Source organism: Siphateles boraxobius, unplaced genomic scaffold (genome assembly GCF_051911475.1).
Source record: "Siphateles boraxobius isolate OS27281-9 unplaced genomic scaffold, OSU_SipBor_1 66, whole genome shotgun sequence".
Classification (NCBI taxonomy): domain Eukaryota; kingdom Metazoa; phylum Chordata; class Actinopteri; order Cypriniformes; family Leuciscidae; genus Siphateles; species Siphateles boraxobius.
Window position 1 is genome coordinate 22479600 of NW_027509193.1, and position 18481 is coordinate 22498080.

Consider the following 18481-nt stretch of genomic DNA (forward strand, 5'->3'; position numbering starts at 1 on the left):
ATATTGTCACTAGTGGCAACCTTAGCAAAAATATCACTCGCAAATTAATATAATTGGTTCGCAAATGTGACCGTTTTAGGTGCAGTCTGGAGCCCTGTGTAGCACTCACACATACATATTCACACACACATTCATTATGGATGTCTCATAACTGGTTAGGAAATATTGTGGGTCGATTAAAAATGTTTTAGAAACACAAAGAGACCCCCTCAGGCTGACTTTTCTTCCTGTGCCATTCACAAAGCTTAACCCTTTCTAGAAATTTCCACGGTATCTCCCACTCCCCACTGTCATTATTTGAAATCCCGCTGGCATAGTCATGGATGCGCCCACATGCTCTGCCAGAAGTGGGTGATGTCTATAAATACCCCTCTCACACTGGTTGCATGCTCCCATGGGGCACTGGTTTAATAAGGCCAGGCGAGCATTTGCATGAACACGTTTCCTGCACCAGTCACACTTTTCTCTGATTGGGTGATTTACCTTTCATGCTTAGGCATAAATGTATAAAGAGAGAAGTGTATTCACATGTAAGCTGTTTGTGTGGCTGTGCTGTTCTCTGTGTGAATATGCTCCAGCTCAAACCATTGTGCAGTTATTTAAAGAGCAGTTTCAAGGAGAAACCAAACGTCACTCTGTTGCCGATCAGTACGGCTGTTTGCTTGTCAGAAAGCATTAAGAAGAAAACATGGCTGCCCTGATCAGAACTGAGATTGTCTGTGTGTGAGAAAAATAGGATTGCCTACACAGCTGATTCTTTTACCATACGACACACTTTCATTAATGAGAAACACACTTTGGGCCCTATTTTAACAATCTGAAACACAAATATCAAACGCAAGTAACTTTGTGGGCGGTTCTGGGGCGCTGTTGCTATTATACCGGTGGGATAAATGACTCTTGCGCCCAACTCACATTCCCTTTAAATGCAGGCGCGCTTGTTCTATGGCAGATTGCTATTATGATGGCGGATTTGCCAGGCACACGCCAGGAGCGGTTCACAGCCGAGGAGACCGACGTTCTCGTCAGGGCCATAAAAGACAGAGAAGTGACATTGTATGTCATTGTGCATATATATATATATATATATTAGGGCTGTCGACGATAACGCATGCGATTAATTCAAAATTTGTAATAATCCTTAAAAAATAACGCAAAAAAATTACTGAAGCACATGAAATTGTGTCAAAAACGTTTATGTCAGTTAAGTCACGCAGTTAGCTGATCTTAGAAGTCGGTTGTTTATCACATTGAGCATCTACAGTGGCGCAAGCACCCCTGGAAGGCAGACATTTCTATTCAAAACTTTTAATAAGCCGATTTCACCTCTCTGTTTGCGACCAGATCATTTTAAAGGAACAATGTGTAGTTTTTTTAGGTATTTTATTATCTAAAATCAATATTTTTATTCATACATATGTCCTCAATGGTGTACAAATACCTCTGCCAATTATCTGACTTATCCTCGTAAACAAAGAATTTATTATCTTTATATACATGTGACGGGTAGGTCCACAGAGGCTTCCGTAGTTCCGCCATCTTGAAAAACTGTAATAGAAGAGAGGGTCAAAAAGTACTAGGCCAATGCGTTTTCGTTCAGAGCCAGCGTCACGTAATTGAAAGCAGCAGAAACGGAGGAGCAGAGCAGTGAGAGGAGCTTTTCACTGCCCCGGCAAGTTTAAAAGGCTGCATAGCACTGTTATTTTTCGTTGTCAAGTTGCAGTTTGTTTGAAATAACAAACCTGTTCACCCAAACGAAAACTCGACGAAGTGCTGTTAGAAGACATCCTGTCATAGCTTTTTGGTACATAACAGCTACCGTAGATGCAACACGCATTTAAAAAAGTGAGGCGCATTTTGAAATGCAAAATACAATTTCACCGCTAGATGGGAGAAATTCCTACACAATGTCCCTTTAAGCTGCCGAACTCCAGGAAAGTTTTCGGTCCAATGATCCAGTAAGCAAATTAATTCAAACAATCAGCCCAAAACAGCACTAATGTAAAGGAAAAATATGTTTGTCAGCTGGATAAAGCAAACAAAGCTTGTTTCCGCCGCAGAATAAAAAATTAAAAAGGTAACTGTGACTTCTTGTCTCACAATTCAGACTTTTTTTTCTCGCAACTCTAACTTTAGAACTTGCAATTGTGACTTTATATCACACAATTCTGAGATAAAAAGTCAGAACTGCGAGATGTAAACTCGCAATTGTGAGAAAAAAAAGTCATAATTGTGAGAGAAAAAGTCGCAGTTACCGTTTAAATTTTTTATTCTGTGGCGGAAACAAGCTTCCATATAGTGTCTCGCTAGGAAAGTTTTGATGGATGAGGTTTGCAGTCAAGGTAAAGACGTTGCAGTGTCGTACAGGTGTCGTACAATAAGCACGCTTGAGTCTGTTATATTGCTGCGCAAATAAACCCTGTATGTGTGCTCTTTATGACTTATCATACATTATATTTATCCACAGACACATTTCCTATATTCACGTTGTTTCCACACACATTCAGGATTGTGTTTGGTATTTTAGTATTTATGAATGGAGCTGTGTACTGTAGAAGGTATATGCACTGCAGTCAAGGTGGTTTATTTTATTTTATTTATTTTTATTTTTTTCGTCTCCATGTGGGCCTGTTCGGTATGGCAACTTGACTTGTCTAAAATGTAAACAAGCTCTTTGCTGTTGCACTGTATACATACTAAACACTATGAATTCTCAAAAGATTTGTTTTTTCTGTAATGTTTTTTTTTTTCATGGGTGCTTTGGTGTGCAAAAATTTATGAATTATATGGACTCCTTATATCGTTTGGTTATTTTGTGTCCTTTTGGAGTCTCCAAGTGTCCTTTTTTGGAAAAACACCTAAATATACCTTGTAAAAAGCTATATATATATATATATATATATATATATATATATATATATATATATATATATATATATATATATATATATATATATATAAATATATATTAGTCCATAGATACAATTTTAATCACGATTAATCGTATTATTGTGAAATTAAGCATACACCATTTATTTTGTTTATATATAACCCCCCTCTACTTTTAGTGCTATTTACTGCATGATCAACCATAACCTTTGAAATCTGGTCATGACCGTTTCTGGAAGCAAACCATAGAAATTGTGCTTTGCATAACACAGTGGTACTGACACTGGTAAAAATGCTACCCACAACACCCTTCTCTGACATGATCATAATCTACAGCTGCTACTTAAAGAAAAACATGTCTTATAATAGTGCATAGTTTGAAAAAAAAAAAAGAGGAAATGGAAATGTGCTTGTGTGTGTCTTTACACAGAAATGTTCAGCTCTCTCAAGTGTTTTTTTTTTTTTTTCTTTTCCTTCAGCCAGATGCGACAACTGTGTGAACTCTCGCTGTGGCAGGTACCAGCTGGTTGCTGGGCGATGGGCTTTGGCCATTACCATGGGAACCCTCTGAAGGCCACAGGGTGGGAGGGCTCTATTGCGATGCATTTCTATTGCATCTCCTCTCCCTCCCATATCTTTCATTTGAACTCTTTTGTACAGAACTGCCTGCACCTTCTCATTTAGTACTGATTGTTCGATGACTCAGTGCGATGCGTGCTGTGTGATAGAAGCATGGAAGTGGGAGGATTGTGCATGCATAAGAATCTTTGTTGCATTGTCAGAATAAAACAGCAGCGTGTTCTTCTATGACAGACATAATGGCATTTGTATGCAGTGTACGCTTGCTTAGGTGAGATAATTAAGTATTAAGGTCATTGCGCATCATCGTTGCTTTGTGCATTAGACTCTATGGAGCGAGGCATCAGTTGCTGTGGTATCTTAAGCATTTTAATGTACTGCTAAAAGTTCAGACAATTTAACTTTCTCCTTTTCAAGTGCAGCAAAAATGATTGTCAAACAATTTGCATAACAATTTGACAGGTTCAACTTTGCAGTTTGTGATTGTCACTTGATTTTGTTTTTCAGAGAACATGAACAACTAATACAATTAATGGATTATCTGGAAATATTAAACCCTGTAGTCAATAATTGTATCCCTTAAAACTCACCTTTCTTCACCAAAATTACATATTTAAATGTTTTTTCCTTGGAAAAAAAATTCTCCGTGCCTTAAAATCTTGAATGTAACTCTATACCCTTGCCTCATTTAGTATACTTGGTTCTATGAATATGCAGATTAGCCCCGCCTCCACTCACTCACACCAGCTCAAAAATTACCCTAAGCTGATTTGATGTCCTTACTTAGTCTCTCTACTTGGTCAAATTGGTCTGTTTTTGAGGAGTTTTTAGCACTTTTCAGCTGGTCAGGTCAAGAGACCAGCCGGATGCCCAGCTAAACAGCAGTTTGACCAGACTGGAGACTCAATTAATTCACCTAAAGGCTGTGACGCACCAAACCCACATCGAAGACCTAGTGTCGACGAAAGCTGACTGTGTTGTTTCTGGCTTCTGGTCTAAACAGTTCCTCTTGAAAACACCGAAATGACAAAAGCCAACGCCCAACTAGCACTTATGTCCTCTGCCTGTGTAAGAGAAAATAACTCTCCATACCAGCAGGTGACAGTAATCTATATTCGTCCTTCAGAAGGAGTAAAGGAATCTAGGACTTAGTGATGAGAAGTTCGGATCATTTTACTGACTCTCTTGTTCGTCAAAATGAACAAATCTTTTTTCGAGTCATTTCGTTCATTTAAATGGCTTTAAATGTTATACTTTTATCAGCCAAATTCCCCTACACAATCTTGATCATATTCTGATTTAAGAAATCATAATAATGCAGTAAAAAATAATACACAGGGAACACAAATAATTACTTTACCTTCCGAGTCTTTCGTTCATTTGACACGTCACAGACGCAATGAATGGATTGTTCATGAATGACCCGCCATCACTAGGACTGCAGGTGTACGAACTGTAAACAAAGCAGTGCTTGCTTAGCATTTTTGAATATGATATCTAATTGATTAGTTGGTCTTTACTTTCTTCATTCCAGACAGCCATGTAGTTATAATAATATTTCTTTTTTGTAATGTTCAAGTATCTCAGATTAACAGGCTTCTGTGTGTGCCCTCTTGACTCTGTCGTTAACTTGTTTTCATCAGTTTCGCTTTTCTTTTTGTGCACTGTCTCACTGAGCTGAATCAGAGTGATCCCTCTCACCGACTGCCCAACGTCGATTCAACATGCTCAATAGGCCAAAATGCCACCAACAGGGTCCAACAAAAGCCGAAAGTACAGAACACACCGGGAAAACTGAGCTGACAGCAGGCCAGGCCTAGAAAAGAAATTGAAATCAAATCTTAAATGTCACAGAGAAGTGAGCGATTTTGGTAGAGCTTGTAAAAATAAATTGAAGATAAAGCATACAATTTCATTGCATAGAAAAGCATGTTATTTCATTGCATACAAAAAGAGACAAACAAACAATGTGTTAAAGCACTGACTTATGAAAGGGCTTTTAGTGATAGTCTCTTGCCGGGTGTTTGCAGAAGACCACAGTTTAAATTAGAGAGAGTACTCAGTTGCTTTTATGTTAAAATTTTGTTTGCGGCTTTCCGGTGTAACACTTGTTGTTTTCCTGTGAAGTACTTTGTGGGTTTTTTTCTTTTTCTTTTTTTTTTTTTTTTTGGTTTCCCAAACACCTGCATTTGTCAGAGGGAACTGTAAACGTCTTGCATGACAAGTTCAGCCAATCCAAACACTCCAGTCCCCTCTCTGAAGAAGCTTCAGTTCCATTAGTCACACCCAAGAATGTAACTATATATTCAGAATGTAATAATGTCTTTGAATAATAAACCTATACGCATTTGTTGAGCACTAATCTGAATATTTTGGAGAAGGTGTCCATGGTGGTCATGGCCCTGTTTTCACTCATTTTACGTTAACCTGGTAGTGGAAAATTTTAAAGATTTCTTGAAGATCGTTTCCCTGCAACTAAAGCTAAGCTCTTTTTCAGTATATTTATAGAGCTGGTAAAAATGGCCCCTGGTTGTGAAGGTCATTATGGTCAGGATCATCTTCTGTGATGTCCACAAAGGAACATTAATATTGTGATCAGTGGGTCTTGATCAGATTCAGACTGGTTGGCTTTACCATTCTGCCTTTGACATTTATGAATAGACAGAGTTCCTCTGCTCTCGCTTGTCATTGTAATGAGGGTTCAGTGATGAACAAAGAGCCTTAAATGATCACATCTGCTTTGAAGATTGGGGACGTGATCAAACCCCACACCTGCACACAGACAGTGAAACCTGAACTCATCTACACTGTGGGGTCCAGCCAATGGAAAGCTTAGTAAAATAATATTAAATAATGTCTTCATAATCATTTTAAAATGCAGAAAGGTTTCTGTGAGGGCTGATTTTACACAGTGTCCAAATTGCGGCAATTAGCCTGCCAGCCTCTCCCACATATCCTCTGATTGGGTTAGGGTTAGGCATATGTCGTACATATTAATAAGCAAATGATGCTTAAGTATAATTCTTTTTATAAATGATTCAAATGATTCTCATAGTCAGAAGTTACTGTTCAGTCTGGCAAATCATGGAATGAACTGTATCCACCAGAGCGGTTACTGACGTTTAATCATCATTTGCAATAACAACCGTCTTAAAATGTGGTTTCTTCAAACTTGAGGTTCATGAAACTTAAATCAGTATCACTACTGTCAGGTTGTTTGTATGACAGCGTGTAGATAAATATGCATAATTTGGTTCATTTCTCAATAAATTATAAAAAGTTCTAGTAATTAGCTGCAGTACTGGCATAAAGATGGTGCTATGATTTTATTTGCATTTGTCTCTTTTTGCTTTTCCTGTCTATGGATCCCTGTTTAGACAGGCACCCATATGCTGGGCTTAATTTCATCTGCAGGCTTTCATTGTTTGTTATTGTTTGTATGCTGCTCCCTGTGTCCCATGTGTATAAGATGACAGGGAATTATAATACAAATGAATTATACTGTGTCTGTTCTCTTTATTAAAAGTGAATCTGTGTTTTGTCGCAAGGGCCAGCGCTACAGGGGTGACATTGTCATTGGACTATTCAGATGAGTCTACAAAGGCCGCTTCACACCTGCGCCTACTCTGCATTTCACAGCCGTCTTCTTTTGTTTGAATGGACCTTCACAGCCCTGTGCGCGTCATATTGTTATGTGTGACGCTTTAGATACTGCAGTAAATTGTGGTGCCATGTGACGTAACAATATGTTGGACTGTTTCTGAATGTAAGAATGTTTATTATGTAAGTTGCAAAACGGTGCATTCTTAAAGGGATGGTTCACTTAAATAACAACAATTGTCATTATTTACTCACCCGGTTTTTCCAAAACTGTATGACTTTCTTCTTTCGAACACAAAAGATGTGTTTGAAAATGCTTTTTTTTTCTCTCCATATGAAATTCAATGGGGTCTGATGTTGTTTTGGGCTCTATTGATTTTCATTGTATTGACGTAATTGCAGACGTAGTTTCACTCCTCCCTGTTTCATTATTCTTCACAGACTCAGTTTCTACGAAAAGGGTGAATAATGGAAATGGCAAAAAAATATTTGGAGGAAAAATGATACGTTCTCTCGCAAAACTTTTCATGTTCTCTCGCAAAGTATTGTGTTCTCATGAGAATGTTTGTATTTATTCACAAAAGCATTGGGTCTCATTCATGAAACACGAGCAGAACGAATTTTTGTGTAAATCGTGTGTAAAGTGGTTCTGGCGTAAATTTTCGGATTCATTAAAATGTTCGTATTTTCCAAATGTTAGTTGGTACGCAAGAAATCTACACCTGCTCCCAGCCAGGCATAAATAGTGCGCTTAACACCCGAACGTTTTGCTCATTAATAAGGCTGCATTTTAATTCACCTTAATCGGGTACATATTTACACAGCATTTTGAAAAAATATTATATATAGTAATTACATATGGTTTTTCTTATTATGAGAGCCAGTAATAGCATCTGCGATGGTGGTCCTTCTCCAGTTTTAATAAGATTTTTCCGAAATGAACTAATTTGTTTTTTGCTCTCAAGCTTAATGTCGAACCATTGTCTTCTCACTTCTGGGAATGTTCGATTAACAGATGAAACTCCATTGACTGCATCTGTAATATGCTGCCAAGCTTCCTTTTTTTTAGGACCCGATACACCACTATGTACGCTTGAAAATAAAATGTGGCGTTTTGAATGAACTTCTGATAATAAAACTTCAATTACTGCATCTGAGAAATTTTTCTTTTTCATTCGCATTCATGTCATAATATGGTGCCCATATATAGTTGTCAGTCGGATTTAATGGGCGGGATTTATGGTAATTGAGAATGAACGTGCACGCGCATCCCATTTACGACTGATTGGAATTCATTAACACACACACACATTTCACTATCACATCTGACGTTTACGAAGTATTTGTGAATCAGGAGAAGAGTTTTCGGGAAGTTCTCTTTACGCGCAAATCACTCGCAAATTTACTCGTATATTTACGAATGTTTCATGAATGAGACCCATTGAGTGTAGTTTTATCTCCAATCTCATATTATTTCAATCCCAAAAGTTTTTTGTGATGGAAATGCAATCGTTCTGCAAGCTTTTCTAATTTTTTCCCATCACCATGTTCTGTACGTTTCACTCCATCAAGCACTTAATAAGTCAAGCACAATCATTGCTTGTAAATTTTGATGGCAAGAAGAAAATGGATAGCTTGGTCCATAATTCATAATTCATGGAGGCCCAGGCTTTATAGCTTGATTACTTTGCACTTAATGTACTGTATAGATAGAAACGCCTTCCCTTTTTTGTTTCCAAGAGCTTCCTTGATGGAGTTTAATATGTCAGAGATGTTTAATATGGTTTTAATTAAGCACTTAGTCACTTTCCATAAAGCTTTGAAAGTGCATTGGTTAGAATGTAATTGGTTTGTGCAGCTCTAGTGGTTTGTATATTGCTGTCTAAATTGCCCACTGGGTCATGCAGGTTTTGTGGTTTGCTCCATGCAGTTTGCATATTTCCTAATGGGTTGCTTAGGTTTGGTTGCTTGTGCATTGCCGTCCACTCCAAACCACCCCAAATTGATATTTTCACATCTGCTCTGGTGAAAAAAGCAAGAAAATGGATCCACTCTAATGGATGGAGGATTCAAAGAATCGGTCCGTGCCAATCTATCCAACTATGACAAAAACTAGCCTTTTTTTTAAAGCAATTGATAAACGATCAATCAATATATTACTAAGCAATATGTAAAAAAAACTATATTTAATAAAATGATTTATAACATTGTTTAAAATTAATATTAATGATTAAAGTTAATACTTTCATTCAGAAAGGACACATTAAATTGATCAAAATTGACTGTAAAGACATTTATAATATTACATTGCAAATAAACGCTTTCGAACTTTCTATTCATCAAAGAATTCTCAAAATAAAAATCATGATTTCAACAAAAAAAGTATTAAGCAGCACAGCTGTTTTAAGCATTGATAATAATGAGAATTTTGGGCAGCAAATCTTCATATCAGACTGATTTCTGAATCTAATTTCATATGACACTGAAGACTGGAGTAATGATGAGAATATTTTAGATTATACATTTTCACACTATTAATGTTTTTACTGTATTTTTTTCTTAAATAAATCCAGCTTTGGTGTGCAAAAGAGAATTCTTTCAAAAACATTAAAAAAAATATTACCAACCTCAAACTTTTGATCGGTAATGCATGATGCTTGTATAAGCATTTGTCCGAATAAATGGCCACTTTTAAATGGCTGTCAATGGAGAAAAATACTTTTAGCCTGCAGAGTGTGTAGTTACAGTATCTACTAGCAGAGGCTAAAAGTCCTTGCCAAACTTTGACCCCTTTGTAAGTTGTTATTGTGATTTTTATTTTAAAGCTATTATGTAGCCTTACTCTCTTTCTCTCTCTCGCCTCATCCACCTACTCCCTCTCTCATTTCATCCCACCGAGAGCCTCATCATCACCTCTGCTTCCCTACACAGTGTGCTCTTGGATGCGAGGGCAGCCGCTGTAAATTCACTCTGACCTTTTCTCATTGCAGATTCTTCTACTGTAAGAGTTTGTAACACAGTCCTGTGGACTTTGTGTGTGCTACATATGCTCTCTGTGTGCTCAAGCCACAGGCCGTATGGAAGCTGCTCTCTTTTCGTGCAGGTGTCATCGCCACCATGAGTTGTATTCAGAGGGAGAATATTAAAACAGCACCTTATGAATAGGAAGTCATAAAAGAGCCCCTGCTTAATTAATAATGGATGCAAAACTTTGGGGAAGGCGGAAAGGAAGGGCTATTTTTCTTCGAAAATATACATAATCTATATAATACTAATCAATGATGTATTTAATGTTATAATAATAAATGATATAATGTTAAATGTTCTTAATATATGGCTTTATTATATAAAATATTTTGTTTATATTAAAATAATAAAAAATATTTTATTTAGGTTATATCAAACAACAAAATTGAAAAGCAAATCCTTTTGAATTACACTGTTCAAAGGTTTTACACTGTTACACTGTTTTATCATTTTATTTGAAAGTATCTTACGTAAACCAAGGCTGCATTTATTTGCTCAAAAATACATTTAAAACTGTAATATTGTGAAATGTTTTTTTTCAGGATTCTTTGTGTTTAAAATAACAACAATTATTTGAAATAGCTTTTTGTAATATTTTTTTTTATCAAAAGTACTTTTTTCAATGTATGCATTCTGCTAAATAAAATATTTCTTTACGTGTGTGTGTGTGTGTGTGTGTGTGTGTGTGTGTGTGTGTGTGTGTGTGTGTGTGTGTGTGTGTGTGTGTGTGTGTGTGTGTGTGTGTGTGTGTGTGTGTGTGTGTGTGTGTGTGTGTGTGTGTGTGTGTGTGTGTGTGTGTGTGTGTGTGTGTGTGTGTGTGTGTGCAATATATAATACAGAATTTCTTCAATGTGAAGTGTATTGTAATTTTGTGCTGTGGATGTAGTAGCAATCCAACTGGTTTCAGACATTTCATTTTTGATTTCTGATTTCTAATCATTTCCTTTTACCCGTAGAAAAAAGTTTCAAATTGAAATATTGTTAAGCTATATGTTGGCTATTCTTATTGCCTCACTTGTGCTTTTCACATGTAAAATACCATTGATACCTGTTTAAATTCCTCTGTGACCTTGGATACGGCAGACTCATTTCTCTTCTGCTTGTTTTAAATGTACTTCCACTTTAAGATTATTTTGCACCTTGTTTTTGTGTTATTGCAATCAACATTAATTCCCAATATGTCTGGTAATGCTTATTTATTGCCACCGTGGCTGACTGCTCTCTTTTTTGTGTGTCTCTCTGAAGGACCCGCGCAGTAAGCACAAGTTCAAGGTCCACACGTACTCCAGCCCCACCTTCTGTGACCACTGCGGCTCTCTGCTGTACGGACTCCTCCACCAGGGCATGAGATGTGACCGTGGGTATCTCTCACTTTCCTTGACTTCCACTGAAACGCTTAAATCATACAATCATTTTCCTGGTCGAATTTTATGAAATTTGAGGGCTTTTCACACTGCGCTTAACCCCGGGTTATCGTCTTTCTTAATCCTGCTTTTAGCCCCGGGTAAAGGAACATTTCACAATTGTAATTTAAAAGGGAATTAGTTTTTTACCTGGGGTTATGAAACCCTGCTCTGTTAGAATGTTACAACTAGATGCTTCGTAACCGACAACCAATTGCGTGCCTTATGTTCACATGCTTTGGGCAGTCACGGAAACACAGCACGATGTAACAGTCGTTTCTGCGTTTGATGGGAAAAAATGTCAAACGGCAATCGAAAACGCAACAGTTGGAGTGAAGAAGAGTTTCAGAAGTTTCATTCTTACCTTAAAACAAAATTGATAGTACAGTCAACAATGTGTAATATGACGCCACGCAATGCTAGATCCTTTATGTAAGCAGGTCACATGCTGCGTTTGTCCAGTCAGTGACACTGGTACACGGCAATATGCAAATAAGGACTTCAACCCAGGGGTTTAGGAATGTGCAGTGTGAAACATCACCTTATGAAAACCCAGGATAATTTTTTAACTATGAGCAGTGTGAAACGTGAAGCAAGATAAGCCAGGAGTCCATTTAGCCAGGGTTTAATATTTCAAGTGTGAAAAGCCCTATGGTGTCCATCCTCAGAATGTCCTGTTGTCTATGTGTGTCAAGTTTTGGTAAGTGTAGACATTGCGTTCTGCTGATATAGGTCAACTCGTAAAAATGGGAGTTGCCTGTCCAATTAGGCATCCGCTTTAGAGCTCCTTTGGCCAAAAAGAAAGCTTACAGAAACTATTTTATTCCTTCTGCAATTTCTATTTTAAATAAGACCAAATAGTTTTATTAGTATATTGTATTTAAGCCTTTGTTTATTTATTTACATATTTGTAAGGTACCTTCTTTAGATTAATTGTGTTTTGTGATGTGTGTGATTGTACTGTTACTGTATATGTGAGCCTTTTAACCTGAGACAAATTTCTATTACTGGTTGATAGATAATACAGTGTTTTGAATTTGAATTTAATGAAATTCTAATCTTGATATCTTTGCAACGCTTTGACGAATCGGAATTCTTTTTATATATTTTTGTCATGATTGTCTTGGGAGGACGTGTACCAAGTTTCACGGGAATTGGACCAGCAGCTTAGGAGTTGTTTGAAAAAGTAAATTAATATGATGCAAAAAAATCTAAATGGCAGATCTTTCTTGAAATCTATGAAAAGATTTAGTGTTTTGAAGTGTTTAGTCCAAAGCTGATCCCAGGATGCAAGTTCTTTTTGTGGAATGGATGTTGTAGGGTTGACTATAGGATATCAAAAGTTAGGATTCAGTAGTGTAGTTGTCACATCCTCTGCATCTGTTATTAATAAATTAATTAAAATGTTTCATTCTCAAATCATACACTGATGCATTTTGACACCCCTAACTTAGTGTTTGCTTTCACATTTTACATCACATTGGTTTGGACTTCCAAATAAGAATAGCAGCACATTGTTAGATTTTGAAATGGTTCAGTACTATTCTGTTTTCTGATGCCATTTGTGCAGAAACCATGCAACCCTAGTGTGATGGTTGAGTGATCCGTGTCTGTTACCTATCCCTGCGAGGTGAATATCCTGAGTGAGAACATAACCAAGCTGTATGAAGTCCCGCTCACAAAGCACCTGAGTGAAAAGAGATTTTCCATCTCACGGTAGCCAGCCTCTTATCCAGTGTCCAATACATAAAACATTCAAAATGCTTCACTCACTTAGCAGCTGTCTGAGCCTCCGGGGCACAGATATTCACCGCCTCATACCTGATTGTTGGCTAACACATATTCATTGATATAACAGCATATTTACCGGCCGCTCTTTACTCTTATTAATGTATGACAGGCAGGTAGGAAGACTAACATGTGAGCAGACAGGTGGTGTAAAGATGAGGCGCTCAGCATCTTCAACTGAAACCTGACACGAAGTTGTTATGGTTGCAGACTGAGAGAGCTATAATTACCTTTGTTTAGTTTCCAATGCGTGAGTCGTCTTCTTCGGGGCCCTCTACGGTGTTTACACTCAAGCTATGGCTTGCGCTCCGTCACACTTCTGACTGAACTGTGGAGAAGTGCTGCAGTGCATGAGGAATTACAGTGTGTGTATGTGTCTGTGTTTCACAAGTATGTTTTTGTGTGTTTGCTTGTTTCACAGTCATTTTCAGAAGTAGTCTGAATTCACGAGTGCTTTATCGCTAATGGATATGTAAACTTATGTTGAGTCCGACTGCTTGTGTTTGGCCAAAAATAAAAAAGCATCATAACAGTGATTAGCATTGTCGCTACTGCTTTGCTCGTAAGCCCTATTGACCCTGCTGTAAAGACCAGCTTGGGGTATTTCTGATGTAGCTGGCTGGGCTTGCTTGTTAAGCTAGTTAGGAAGCACACCAGCATCCAAAACACATGTGCTGGTGGCTGTTGATGTTTTTAGCGGGAGAGTACAAACTGATGACTGGTTTGTTCCTGGTCAGATATTCAAGCTTCAGGAAAGACTGTTCCCTTGTTCCAAATTCTAGTGAGTCACCTCACTGTCCACTGCATACATGCCTGCAGACAGAATGTTTGTGTATAATACATAATAAATTATTTGTGACCATATATTATGCTCACCAGAAAAGGACAGTTACAGTCATTTTGAGAAATGTTGGCACTTTTACTTGTGCCTTTTAACGAGGTCATTTTTATAAATTCAATGTAGTGTGTGTGTGTGTGTGTGTGTGTGTGTGTGTGTGTGTGTGTGTGTGTGTGTGTGTGTGTGTGTGTGTGTGTGTGTGTGTGTGTGTGTGTGTGTGTGTGTGTGTGTGTGTGTTTGTTTGTGTATATACACCATATACAATTATATATTGATCATATATAAATATATACCATATACATTCGATATACATTGAATTTATAAAAATGACCTCGTTAAAAGTTTACATACACTTATTATTCTTCATGAGTTCCTTGTTTGTCCTGAGCAGTTCAACTGCCCAATGTTCTTCCGAAAATTACTCTAGCTCCTGCAAATTCTTTGGTTTTCCAGAATATTTTGCATATTTGAACCCAGAGACTGTATGATTTTGAGATCCATCTTTTCACACTGAGGACATTTGAGGGACACATGCGCAACTATTACAAAATATTCAAACATTCACTGATGCCCCAGAAAGAAACACAACACATTTAGAACCTAAGTTTCTTAGGGAAACTATTTTGTCTTATTACTTTATTTTACTTACATCTGATGCAGGCTACATGTAGGTCTGGGATTTTTATGGACTAAAAATCTCATGGCTAAACATGGCCATTCATAGTTACAGAATTGACTCAACAGGCTTTTTTGGTAGAAGGAAAGCACCTTCTATTCATGTATGGTCTTTAAAAGGTCACACACACACACACACACACACACACACACACACACACACACACACACACACACACACACACACACACACACACACACACACACACACACAGACACACACACACACACATATATATATATGTGTATGTATGTATGTATGTATGTATGTGTAAATATATATATATAATCCTTTATACACTGCGTGTAAAATTGTGTACTTTGTATATGCATTATGTTGTTTGTGGTTGTGGTGTAACATCTCTTCCTCTTTCTGTCTCCTGCTATCCAGACTGTATGATGAACATCCATAAGCGCTGTGTGGCCAACGTGCCGAGTCTGTGTGGGACTGACCATACTGAGAGGAGGGGCCGCATCCAAATCACCGCAGAGATCAAGAACAATGTGCTCACCGTCAGCAGTGAGTCACTGCTGCCCACTCACACACATTTCACTGCTGCACACATGTGCATGGAAGCAAACACTCACTCATGTCTTCCAAAATCGCTGGGGGATCCTGGACCTCATGTTACCACACACATGCCTTCATTTGACCCTTGAAGTGCAGCCAAAAATGCACTTTATACAGCACATCTTGCATAAATACTTTCAGTTAAGGCATGAAGTGTGCCGCCTGTGAAGGCTTATGGGCATTTTTGTCTTGGTGTCTGATTCCTCCTAGTGGTGAATTCAAAGCAGCACTAGATAGCGGGGACCTGCATGCACCATTTCAGTGTTTTAAAACCTTATGGTGCTGATCTATTGGAAATGCCCAACTGTATTTAAAAAAAATAGTTCACCCAAAAATAGAATTGAAGCATTACAAATTAATGTGCATAAACACAAGCACTGATTGCAAGACCACATCTCTTAAATGCAATCCCTAAATATTTTTTTTCAAATGATACTATTGTCATAATTTGAGCACAAACAGGTATTGAGCTCAGTAGAGTCATTAGGGCTGTCACGATATCAGATTTTCACTATACTAATTATTATGACCAAAAGAAATTCACAAAAACGATATTACCGCAATATATATAGAAATTGTGAAAAAAATTGTTTTTGTTTATTTTGTGTTTTCTCTTTTTTTTCCACCAAATGAATCATACTCAAAATACAAGAAGAGAGAGTTTGTAACCAAAACTGTACAAAAACATACAAAAAGAACTTACTTTTGATCAGGTCTTCCTGCAAACAGGGGTTTCTAAAGGCCGTTCAAACTAAGTACGATAACGATAAAGATATAGTTCTAAAAATCGTTCTAAATATAAATACCGGTTTCAGAACAAGTTTTGGTTACTCTTTATTTTAAGGTGTCTTTGTTACACTGTAATCATACATTTAAGTACTGAGTAATATTAAGTAACTACATGTACTTACTCTAGGGTTAGGATTAGGGTTTGGTTTGGTTTAGGGTCAGTAGCATGTCATTATGCATAGTTTATAGTTATAACTATAGTAACTGCATGTGACGTAAAAATGACACTGTCAAATAAAAGTGTTATCCAAAAATGTCCCAGCTGATGAATGATAAAAACATTGAAAACCAGTCAGAATCCATCCTGCTTTAAAGAGCTACAATACGATTTCGTCCACTGAAGAGGACGCTTATATCGTTATCGTTATCTTTATACATTTTTCGAACAAACAAACAATTAGTTTAAAACATCAATGTAAAAGAACTGTAAGGGGTACCAGATGATAAGGTGTCTTGTCAAAACGTACAAGTAAAATCCAGAAAGCACATAAGGTAATATAGAACAACAAAATAGCTCTGATGTCCAAAATGCAGCATGTGACAGTGATGAAGGGAAGTGCATTCGAGCTCATTGTGAAATTCTATAGGATCCCTCAAACATGTATTACATTACACGTGTCCATGGTAACACAAGAAAGCACACTTAGTCTCCCTGTCTCTCCCTGGCATTAACACAAACATGCCTCCAAAACAAAAGCACAAGCACGCCACTGAGGGCACAGTCTTCTGTTGCATCCAGTGAGAAAAAAAGATAAAAACATGGTAATGCTTTCTGTGTCCAACAGAGGGTGATATTCTCATTGTCCCAGCAAGAACCCGTCTGAGAAAAGACTCATCTGCACTCCCCGTATTGATGGTTCTGTCACGACACACACACAGGGAAACAGTAGATCCAAATGCAGTATGTTTAATGGGTAATCCGTACACGTAATCCAGTCCAGGCAAGGGTCAAACACCGTAAAAGCAATCCAAGAACATAACAACAAAAACGAGAAACGAGCAGAAACAAACCTCAGAAGTGTGGGGACATAAAATACAACGACTCCGTGCACATACTAACACAGACAGGGAATATATACACACACATCTAACAAGACTAACAATGAACAGCTGGGAACAATGATGACGGGGAACAGCTGAGTGCAATGAACTGATGAGTGACAGTGACAGACAGAATGCTGGGAAATGAAGTCAATAGTGAAGGACACCGTGATAACGAGGACCTCTAGTGGACACCTGGGGAACACAAACCCAACACTGTGACATAACCCCCCCCTCTACGGAGCGGCTACCAGACGCTCCAAGACAAAACACACAACACAAGAGTTCAGGAGGGAGGTGGAATGGTGGAGAATCAGGGGGAGGGATGGGGGGCCAGGTCCATGAAAGGGAACAGAAACAGGGGGTGATGGTTTAGCCGGGGACCAGGGCGAAGCAGACAGTCCATCGGGCGGCCAGGGCGAAGCAGACAGTCCATCGGGCGGCCAGGGCGAAGCAGACAGTCCATCGGGCGGCCAGGGCGAAGCAGACAGTCCATCGGGCGGCCAGGGCGAAGCAGACAGTCCATCGGGCGGCCAGGGCGAAGCAGACAGTCCATCGGGCGGCCAGGGCGAAGCAGACAGTCCATCGGGCGGCCAGGGCGAAGCAGACAGTCCATCGGGCGGCCAGGGCGAAGCAGACAGTCCATCGGGCGGCCAGGGCGAAGCAGACGACCCTTCGGGCGGCCAGGGTGGTGAAGACCCCTCGGGCGGCCAGGGCGGTGAAGACCCCTCGGGCGGCCAGGGCGGTGAAGACCCCTCGGGAGGCCAGGGCGGTGAAGACCCCTCGGGAGGCCAGGGCGGTGAAGACCCCTCGGGAGGCCAGGGCGGTGAAGACCCCTCGGGAGGCCAGGGCGGTGAAGACCCCTCGGGCGGCCAGGGTGGTGAAGACCCCTCGAACGGCCAGGGCGGTGAAGACCCCTCGGGCGGCCAGGGCGAGGGCGACCATGGCACAGGAACAGCAACAGACATCGGCTCATGAACAGACACCGGCTCATGCACTGGAACAGGCACTGGCTTTGGAACAGACATTGGCTCCAGCTCTGGAACAGGTACTGGCTCTACCTCCGGCTCTGGAACAGGCACTGGCTCTGCCTCCGGCTCTGGAACAGGCACTGGCTCTGCCTCTGGAGCAGCAGCCACCGGCTCAGGAACTGCAAACACCGGCTCAGGAACAGTCACTAGAACAGACATGGTCACAAGGACAGACACAAACACAGAAACAAACACTGGCTCTGGCGCTGGAACAGGCGCTGACTCTGGAACAGACATTGGCTCCAGCTCT

At 39.2% G+C, this 18481-nt stretch overlaps 1 protein-coding gene across 6 annotated transcripts in view; it reads left to right on the forward strand.

Annotated features, from left to right (window-relative positions):
- The window catches only part of prkcbb (protein kinase C, beta b), a 137169-nt gene that overhangs the window by 49990 nt on the left and 68698 nt on the right, over window positions 1-18481 (forward strand). For all 6 annotated transcript variants that reach the window (XM_077213015.1, XM_077213014.1, XM_077213013.1 and 3 more), the window contains 2 exons: window positions 11341-11452; window positions 15191-15319. In XM_077213015.1, the coding sequence (XP_077069130.1) occupies window positions 11440-11452; window positions 15191-15319 (142 nt within the window). In that variant the 5' untranslated portion in view covers window positions 11341-11439. The remainder of the gene's footprint in view (window positions 1-11340; window positions 11453-15190; window positions 15320-18481) is intronic.